The sequence below is a fragment of the Lactuca serriola genome, chromosome 7 (assembly GCF_051521515.1).
Source record: "Lactuca serriola cultivar US96UC23 chromosome 7, Lser_US96UC23_V15, whole genome shotgun sequence".
NCBI lineage: Eukaryota > Viridiplantae > Streptophyta > Magnoliopsida > Asterales > Asteraceae > Lactuca > Lactuca serriola.
In genome coordinates this window covers 4,589,463-4,600,198 of record NC_136414.1, presented here as the reverse complement: position 1 = coordinate 4,600,198, position 10,736 = coordinate 4,589,463, and the positions used below count along the sequence as shown (strand labels likewise).

Sequence of the window (10,736 nt, the reverse complement as noted above, 5' to 3'; positions counted from 1 at the left end):
ACCTAGTCGCCGATCATTTGAGCCGAATAGTCCAAATCGAAGATGCGACTCCCATCCATGACACATTCCCAGATGAGCACTTGTTTGCTATCCAAACACCACCTTGGTATGCGAATATATGCAATTTCATGGTCAGGGGAAAGTTCCCACCCAATCTCACGAGGTCACATAGAGATAAGATCAAGAAAGATGCGAGAAGGTACATTTGGGATGAACCATATCTTTGGAAACATAGTGCAGATCAGGTAATAAGAAGATGTGTTGAAGAACATGAGGTACAATCTATTCTAAAATTTTGTCATAGTTATGCTTGTGGAGGGCATTTTGGTCCTCAAAGAACTGATAGGAAAATTTTAGACTGTGGATTTTATTGGCCTCGACTCTTTCATGACTCTTACACTTTTTGTAAAAGTTGTGAGAGATGTCAAATGACTGGTTCTTTGAGTTCCCAAAACCAAATGCCCTTGACCCCCATCTTGGTTTGTGAAATATTTGATATATCGGGTATTGATTTTATGGGTCCTTTTCCTTCATCCTTTGGGAATTTATACATCCTTTTGGCTGTTGACTATGTTTCCAAATAGGTAGAGGCAAAGGCAACAAGAACTGATGATTCTAAAGTTGTTATAGATTTTGTCAAGGCTAACATTTTATGTAGGTTTGGAACTCCAAAAGCCTTGATCAGTGACAAAGGCACACACTTCTGCAAGAAAACTCTTGGATCAGTTCTCAAGAAGTATGGAGTCCAACATCGGGTGTCCATAGCTTATCACCCGCAAACAAATGGACAAGTTGAAGTGTCAAACAGAGAAATCAAGTCCATACTTGAGAAAACAGTGAACACAAACCGCAAAGATTAGAGTTTGAGATTAGAAGATGCTCTTTGGGCATACCGAACTGCATATAAAACTCCAATTGGGATGTCACCTTATAGACTTGTGTTTGGAAAAGCCTGTCACCTCCCTGTTGAACTCGAGCACAAAGATTTATGGGTTGTCAAAAAGCTAAACATGAAGATGGATGAAGCGGGTGTTCATCGAAAGTTAAAGATCCAAGAGTTGGAGGAGATAAGAAACGAAGCATTCGAGAGTTCACGCATCTACAAAGACAAGACCAAAGCATTCCATGATAAGTATCTCTCCCGTAAGACCTTTGAGATTGGTCAAAAGGTATTACTCTATGACTCTCGACTTAAATGGTTTTCCGGTAAGTTACGGTCCCGGTGGGTGGGACCGTTCATTGTTACTAATATATTTGATCATGGTGTAGTTGAGATCAAGAGTAACAAAAATGGAAAAGTATTCAAAGTTAATGGTCATAGGTTAAAGGTCTTCTATGAAGGTTTACAAGAGAAAGACATGGAGGTTGACAACTTGGAACGCCAGGACTACATTGAGTGAATCTAAAGGGCAAAGTCGAGCCAAAGACTTGAAACAAGGGCGGCTAACAGAGTCGCAACTCGGGAGTATTTCTTTCTAGCTATTTTCTTTATTTTGATTTATTTCATCCGTGTTGAAATGTTTTTTGTGTCTTTTCGAGGGTTCCGCACAAATAACTTTCCTATCTAATGGTCAAAGAGTCAAAGGATACATTGTGTGTTCTCAAATTTCAATTATGATTACGGCATCCATCTTCATAGTTCGAATTGTGAGAACGTGACACATAAAATATTATGGCAAAAGATTGGTAAAGTATCATATCTTTATGTAAGACATTATGCATCATGTCCCATACGCTTCGGGTATAGGATCGATTGCGAATGCTATAATATTTGAGCATTCTAAAATTTTCCAAATGTCTAGTGCATTAAGAGGGAAAAAGGACTAGAATCGGTTTTGACTAAAATAATTAAACAACTATTAAAGGACGATCCAAAGTTCGCTGAGGATTGGTCACTTGTGAGTAGTTGGAAGTATGGTATTGGATGGACCATATCGACATTATTATGAATAGATAAGATTCTATTAAGAATGAGTTGTCATATGGCAAATGTGGAAATGTTTACATATTAGGAGTTGGATATTGAGACTCTATGTCTAGATTAGAAACTTTTATGCAAGAAGGATGTTCAAAGGAATGTACTTTGAATGTGAGACTTCACGTCTATGAAATTGTCTTGTAACAATTTCCAATAGAGTATTTTGTAATTTCATTGGCCAAGTCGTGGTGACTTTTGTGCTATGACTTTGTGAAAGGATCGTTGCATAAAATGTTAGAATCTAGCAAATTCTAGTAGTGGCAAGAACCTTGTGTTCTAACACTAATGACAAGGATTGGTAATTGTGAAATGAGCATCATTGGAAAAGTTTTTCAATTGATCTATTTCACAAAGTAAGGACCATAGGAAACAAAGTGTGCATGCTTGGAGCATGAGACAATTGTTGTTGTAATTCAAGTGTTGATTATCCGAAACATTAAATGATAAATAATGAGTAATCAATATGGTGGTTAAATAGAAGTGTTTTATTTACTCTCACAAGTTTGGGGCCATATAGGATTAAGTATTATTGTTGTGTTTCAGTTTGCATGTTTTGACTTCCAGGATAACTGGGTTATTTGAACCTCCACAGTCGGTCATACGTTGGAAGTAGGTATGAAAGAAGACTGTCATGAATCTATCTGTAGATTGTCTAAAGTGTTTAGACATGGCACAAGTTTGCTGCAGAGTTCATGAGTGCTTTGATAAGATTAGAGTATTGGATTAAACCCACGCTCACGTGAAACACTTCATGGATTATATCACGAGTTATTGTGAGTCAATAATATTGTATATTCTTGAGACCAAGACATGTGAGTTGTTATTCGTTGGTCGGTTGCACATTGATAATAAGAAAACGCACCAGTAACTTGGTGTTATAAAACTTATTGTTGTGTGTGATCCGATCAATAAATGCAAGCGAGCATTTGAGTCGAAGTTTATCCGTTCCTTTTACCTAAAGTAGGATAAAAGCGATATCCGTGGGCCTCGCGATGATTTAGTGATGAGACCTAAGCGCTTGGCCAAGCCGGGACTAACTTGATGTTTTCAATTGTAGTCTGTTGTCAGTCATCATAAATCGGAAGTCGGAAACAGTATAGAGAGAATGATCGAAATTCATGTCTTGTGTCTATACGATATCTTGAGAATGGAGGTATATATAATCCCTTATCTAAAGGACACGCTATCTGATAAGATCAGAGTTGACAGTGGCTTTTGAAAGCTAAGATTGCTGATCAGGTTCTGAAGTCATACGGAAAATAGTTATTAGACTTATCCAAGTGGGAGACTGTTGGATTAGTGTCTAAGTCCATAACTATTTTGGTATGTACTTGACCCGATTATGAGCATGGTCCTTTTGGGTTTCCTACACCATAGAAATATGTAGGATGAATTAAGGAGAGAAAGGTTTAATTATGATTGATTAATATATTATAAGAATAATATATTAAAGGAGAAATCATAATGCTTAATTAATATTAGTGAAGAATTAATTAAGTATTAATTTTGTGGCCAAAAGAGATTAATTAAACTTAAGGGACTTATTGTGTAATTATAAGATAATTACCTAGATGGGCTTATGGACTCCATAGAAGTGGAGTGGACGAATTCTATGGGAAAACCCATTAGAAGTCGTCCAAGGCTTCTAAAGAAGGGGTCCATGGGCTGCTTAGGGCTTAAGCAGTCAAATTAGGGTTTCTTTGTCAGATAACCCTAATTGCCTAAGTGTATAAGGAGACCTTAGGCACCAACAACGTGGCTAACTCAAGGATTAGGGTTTCTAGCCGTTTTTGGTGTCTCCTCTGTCTTCTCTTCTTCATCTTGTTGCTTAGTGGTGTTTGTGACTCCATTAGAGGTGCAACAATTAAGGCACTAAGCTTTTGAAGCCAATCCAAGCAAGGAATTGATTGTTATTGCAATATAACAATCAAAGGTAATTACTAAACCCTTATTTCAGTTCATATATGATAGATCTAGGGTTTATAGCTTTGGATATTCAATTGCATGTTCAGTAGACAAACTAGATCCAAAAGCTATTAGGGTTTGCATGTACACCATAGGAATGGTGTATTGCTCTTAACCCATCAGTAACATCCCAAAGTGTGATTTTTGGTATGAGAGGTGCAATTTTTCGGGATGTCTTTCCTGAGGAGTTGCCAGGGCTGCCTCCGGAGAGGCAGGTAGAGTTTCACATTGATTTGGTATCGGGTGCTGCTCCGATAGCCAAAGCACCGTATCGGTTGGCTCCACTCGAGATGCAGGAGCTGTCTACGCAGCTTCAGGAGCTGCTAGACCAAGGGTTTATCCGTCCGAGTAGTTTCTCGTGGGGAGCACCGATCCTGTTCGTGAAAAAGAAGGACGGGTCACACTTGACGTGTATTGATTATTGGGAGCTGAACAAGTTAATGGTGAAAAATCGTTATTCGCTCCCATGGATCAATGATTTTTTCGATCAAATACAGGGTGCATCTTGGTTTTCCAAGATTGATCTTCGGTCGGGGTACCATCAGATGAGGATTCGAGATGAGGATATACCAAAGACCACTTTCAGGACTTGGTACAGGCACTTTGAGTTTGAGGTGATGCCATTCAGGCTCACCAATGCCCCAGCAGCGTTCATGGATCTCATGAACAGGGTGTGTAGACCGATGTTGGATCGGTCGGTGATTGTTTTAATTGATGATATCATGGTCGATTCTAAGACCAAGGAGCAGCACGAGCAACATTTAAGGGATGTATTGGAGACACTAAGAACGGAAAGGCTGTATGCCAAGATCTCAAAGTGTGATTTCTGGTTGCGAGAGGTGCAGTTTTTGGGGCACGTCATCAACCAGGAGGGTATTTTGGTTGATTTAGCCAAGGTTGAGGCAGTGATGCGGTGGGAAGTACTGAAGAAGGTATCTTAGATCCGTAGCTTCTTGGTTTTAACGGGTTATTATTGGAGATTCATCTAGGATTTCTCCAAGATCGTTGTGCCTTTGACCCGTTTGACCAAGAAGAATGTGACTTTCCGGTGGGGCCCGAACCAGCAGTCGGCTTTCGAGACCTTGAGGCAGAAGTTATGTGAGGCCCTGATTCAAGTGCTACCAAAGGGACTGGAGGATTTGGTAGTGTATTGTGATGTATCGATCTCAGGTTTAGGGGCGGTACTAATGTAGAGGGGGCATGTGATTGCTTACGCCTCGAGGCAGTTGAAGTCTCATGAGTCGAATTACCCCACTCACGACCTGGAATTGGGGCAGTGGTGTTTGCCCTCAAAATCTGGAGGCATTACTTGTATGGAGTGCGGTGCACTATTTATACTGATCACAATAGTTTGAAGTATTTGATGGATCAGCAGAACCTCAACATGCGACAGAGGAGGTGGCTGGATGTGCAGAAAGATTATGACTGTGAGATATTATACCATCCAGGGAAGGCCAACATGGTGGCTGATGCTTTGAGCCGCAAGACGGCGGGTTCCCTTATTGTGAACGTTTGCTTGAGGATGACGATGATCTCTCCATTGTTGGATATGATCAAAGAGGCTCAGGTGGAGGGTTTGAAGAAAAAGAATTGGAAGATAGAACAGATTCGGGGTCAATTTCCCTTGTTTTTTCGGGATAGTCGAGGTCTTCTGACACAGTGTGGGTACCGGTAACCTGGGGTGTGAGACAGAAGATCCCGGAGGAGGCACAAAAATCCAAGTTCTCTATTCACCCGGGGGCTACAAAGATGTATAGAGACCTGTGACTGAGTTACCGGTTTCCCTGCATGAAGTGGGAGATCGCTTGGTTTGTGGAGCGGTGCTTGAGCTACAGGAAGGTCAAGGCCGAACATCAACGGCCTCATGGCAAGGTTCATCCGCTACCCATTCCCATGTGGAAATGGTAAGAAATCACCATGGACTTCATCACGAAGTTATTGAGGACAGTGAGGGGTGTGGATGTCATATGGGTTATTGTGGATAGATTGACGAAGAGTGACCACTTTATTCTAATCTCCGAGGGCATCTCCGCGGAGAAATTAGTAGATATTTACATGTGAGAGGTGGTGGTTAGGCATGGGTGCCAGTGTCAGGAGCCTCCGACTAATATCTTCGATTCACATCTAGATTCTGGAAGAAGTTCCATGAGGAACTGGGCACTCAGTTGTATTTCAGCACAACCTACCACCCCATGACAGATGGCCAGAGCGAGAGGACGATCCAGACACTCAAGGATATGCTTCGGGCATGCGTGTTGGATTTTGGAGGAAGTTAGGATACATACCTCCCATTAGCAGAGTTTTTGTATAACAATAACTATCATGCTAGTACCAACCGACCCCCATTTGAGATGTTGTATGGTCAGAGGTGTACGACCCCAGTTTTTTGGGGCGAGGTTGGACACCGAGTCATAGGGAGCACTGAGGTAGTGCTCAAGACTATCGGGTTGATTCAGCAGGTGCGCGACCACCTGCGAGTTGCACAGAGCCGTCAAAAAAGTTATGCTGAACGACATCGATCAGATCTTGAGTTCCAGGTGGGAGATTTCATCTTGCTGAAAGTAGCACCATGGAATGGTGTTATTCGGTTCCGGAAGAGGGGCAAGTTAGGGCCCTGGTATATTGGCCCGTTCATGATTTCGGCCCGGGTGGGCAAGGTGGCTTACCGTTTGGATCTGCTGGACAAGCTTATCTAAATTCACAACCCTGTATAATATCCTTAAAACCTTGAGGCCGACCTTCCATCAACCTCCAAAACCTAAGAACGTCAGTGCTAAACCCTAATCTACATTTCCTCTCATATTGTGAGCTAGAGTAACTTTTGGAGCTTAAGAAGAAGAAGATAGTGAGAAGAATGAGAAGATCCAACAAACAAAGTCCTCACTCTTGAGCTTAATCATCTTCTACTATTGTAAGCACTCAGGATTCAATTTTTATCTTGGAGTATGACTACATCTTGAGTTTACTCTTCATTTCCTGTCATTCTTCTCTATTGCATGCATGGGGTTCATAAAGATTTCAACTTTATGAATGTCCAGGGCAAAATGGTCCCATGGTGGGCTAGATTTAGCTTTTGGTCAAGCATGGATGCCATGCGTGGATTTTAGAGTATATTTTCCCTCTTTGTCCATTTTGAATTCAAGACATGCATTGCACATGCATGTCCATAAAGTCTCCATCTTTGGAACGTTTTGAGGATTAGAACCTCTTTTGGAAAGGAGGGATTCCAGATCCCTAGAGTCTTGAACTAGATGGCTATGATTTTGAGCTTTCTAACCATTGTTAAGGGCTTTAGAGCATTCAGAGTGGTTCTAGAGGATAAAGTTGGAAACTTTATCCTTCTAGACACCTTTAGATTTCAGATCTAAGCCCTAGAGTCCCCGCAATCAATGTATCACCCGAATAAGCAAGCAGGGGAGCCCATGGTACACATGTATGGAAGACCATGGGGGAGCCCATGACACATGGATGTAAGACCACGTGGGGAGCCCATGACACTTAGGTGTAAGACCATGTGGAGAGCCCATGACATCCTGGAGTAAGACCCTAGGGGGAGCTCACGGCATCCCTATATGTTGTATGCATGGCTTTAATGGTTTATGTAGCTTTTATAGCTAATATGGATTATGTGGATTGTGTGGGTTATGCTCTGGGGAACTCGCTAAGCTTTAGCTTATAGTTTGTTGGTTTATTTCAGGTACTTCTGAGCCTAAGGGTAAGGGCAAGGCTTGATGGCACGGAATGCACTCTCTCAGGCGTTTTTATGGGACACTCTGATATTTGAAATAAAGTTGTTGATGTTATGAATTTGAAAACAATTGCTCTTGAGACTTTGTGGTTTATTGGAAAATTTTTGATTATTGAAAAATGTAAAATTTCTTTTGAAAAATTGGGTCATTGAACTAATAATTCCTCGCGCTGACCCGTTATGCACTGCACATACTCATCAAAAACTTCCACCAACCTTGCAGCTCTCGTGTATGCTAATCATACATAACACTGGATCCTATTGATAGTCGAATACTCGATTCTACCCTAAGCCCTTCATCAAACAAGAATAGGAAATAAGGCTAAACCAAATATTCTCTGGCTATAAAATCTTAGTTGTGTATAACTATGATGCATACACTAAGATTGACATACCCAAAATCACGGCCAGAAAAGACCGGTTTCATTTATGCTTTTAAAATAATTTCAGAGTAAATCCATTGATTTAAAAGAGTTGTGGAATTTGTCCCCAAAACAATACATGATAAAATAAGGTTTATCAAGCATTTCTTAAAGAAATGTATTTTCATTATATATCAAAACTCGGGTTGTCATGTTCCGATACAAACACAAAAGCATAAACAATAAAACATAGACCTTACACAATTATATACAACTACTGGTCTATAAACAAAAACATCTTCACAAGTTCTCCAACTTATGCTCTCGTACCACTACCTGTAATACAAAGAAACTGAGTGGGTCAGGCTTGGGAGCCTGGTGAGCATATAGGGTTTTTAACCCACAATAAATAGTTATATTTAATTTCACCAACCAACAATAACCCGATTACCCATTCCCGTTATCCTCACTTTACATCCCTATGACAACAACTAATACAAGGGACCTAATCTAGGATTTTCATCGTGACAGACACTACTGCAAAGGGGTTTCCTCAACAATGAATCTCCTAAGGCAACCATGAGGGGGATAGAATACAACAAATGAACACCCAAGTTCACTGCACCTACAGGTTATGAGCCTACTAGCGTTCCACCGAACTGTCTAGAAAAGTCTGTGGTCGTCATCCATATTCTCCTGGACGACTAGATCACAATCACATCAAGGCCTCTCATCAATTTTATTTCATCACACATCAACTATCTACCCATGCTTATATATATATATATATATATATATATATATATATATATATATATATATATAGACACACACACACATTCATACACAACTTAAATCCAATATAATATATTCATTCAATACTCATTCCAAATAACAGATAATATATAAACACATAGCACGTATTTTATAGAGAAATAATTCATATCTATGTGTTAGAAGAAAGCAACTACACACTAACTTGATAAGACGATGCTCGGACAACACTACAGCTCTTAAAATAATAATCTTTGATGAAACCGAGAGATCTTCACAAAAATTGGGTTCTCGCGGGTAGAGTTTCGGCTCGACAACTCTATTTCTCGGGATCTTCGGGGCTTCGGGACTTACTTCGGGTTTCGGGATGATACCGGGGCTTCGGGAGTATATCTTGCACGTAAGTCGAGGTAATATGGGTGAGAGAGAAGAAATTTGGCAATCAAACTCGGCTGCACTTGTGATCTATTTATAGGGTGAGTATGGTCTTGAACGCAACGCGTTCCCTGAATGAACACAGCGCGTTCATTGGATGAACGCAGCGCATTCCGTTGTACATCATGGCTTACGAACTTCGTGATGGGTTTTAGCCATAAGAACTTTCCTATGTGCGCATGCAAAAACCTATTGCTTGGATCTAGGCTTTCTAATAAACATGTTTTGAATCCAAGTCTTCTAATGACTAATTAGGTTAAATAACAACATTGAAACAGATCTAGAATCATACCTTTGAGTTCCTTGTTGATCTTGAGGTCTTGGAGCTTTTAGAGTCACAAATGTCACTCCTCTAATGGCTTACAAACACCAATAGCAAGAAGAATGATTTAGGAGAGAGGAGAGGGGAGGAATTCGGCCAGGGTTCTCTTACTTTAGGAGATGTGTCGAATTCCCTATGCCATGGGGTCTATTTATACTTGTAGATTCCTTAAGGGTTACAACCTAAACCCTAATTGGATAATCTTCTCTTAAGGCTATCCAAATTCATTCCATAGATAAGCCTTTGGACGATTTTAGCTATCCTATATCTCATAGAATTCGTCCAAAGCATATCCCAATGGATTTACAGTCTAAAGCTTAACTATCAAACAATTGACAGTTTATACCCCTTTATTTAATTAATCTCTTTAAGTCACCAAATTAATTCTACTTAATTCTATGACTTATATTAATCAAATAACAAATATATTATTCATTATATTATTCTCATAATATATTAATAATATTTACTCTCTCTTAATAAATCATCCTATCAAGTTGCTATAGTGAAGGCAACCCAAAAGGACCATACACAACCGGGTCAAACACTTGTCTAATATAGTTGCAGCCTTAGACACTATTCCAACAGTCTCCCACTTGGATAAGTCTAGTAACTATATTCACAAGTACAATTCGGTTTGCAATCGTAGCTCTCAAAGACGCTGTCAACTCTGATCTAATCAATCTTGTCCTTTAGATAAGGGAACGTACAGTCCTCTGTTAGATATCATGCTGACAATCCTATGGAATGGTTAGTCAAGCATTTAGGTTTCTCGATCTCTGATTTATTCGACATAGAACTTAATCGAACACATCAATTCAGTTCTGACCGGGCCCGACACATAAGTCAAATCAAATCATCGAGCGGCCGAGATATCGCTTTTACCTTCTTAGATAAAAGTTACAGATAAACTTCGACTTATATGCATTTACTTATTCATTAACCAACTATACACAACAATACGTTTTATAACACCAAGTTACTGATGCGTTTTCGTATTATCAATGTACAATCAATTAACAAATAATAAACCATACATCTAGGTTTTAAGACTATATGATATTATCGTCTTGCGATCACCTTTTATATCATATTCCATAAGGTGATTCCAGCAAGCGCGGGTTTATTCCAATGCTCAAAACTAGTTCATAA

At 39.9% G+C, this 10,736-nt stretch overlaps 1 protein-coding gene across 1 annotated transcript; it reads left to right on the top strand.

The window, feature by feature from the left end:
* The first annotated feature begins 920 nt into the window (after positions 1-920).
* On the top strand, positions 921-1,400 carry LOC145063688 (uncharacterized). The gene is made up of 2 exons (XM_079011283.1): positions 921-1,206; positions 1,270-1,400. The coding sequence occupies exons 1-2, from the start codon at positions 921-923 to the stop codon at positions 1,398-1,400; spliced, it is 417 nt and encodes a 138-aa protein (XP_078867409.1).
* The last annotated feature ends 9,336 nt before the right edge of the window (positions 1,401-10,736 follow it).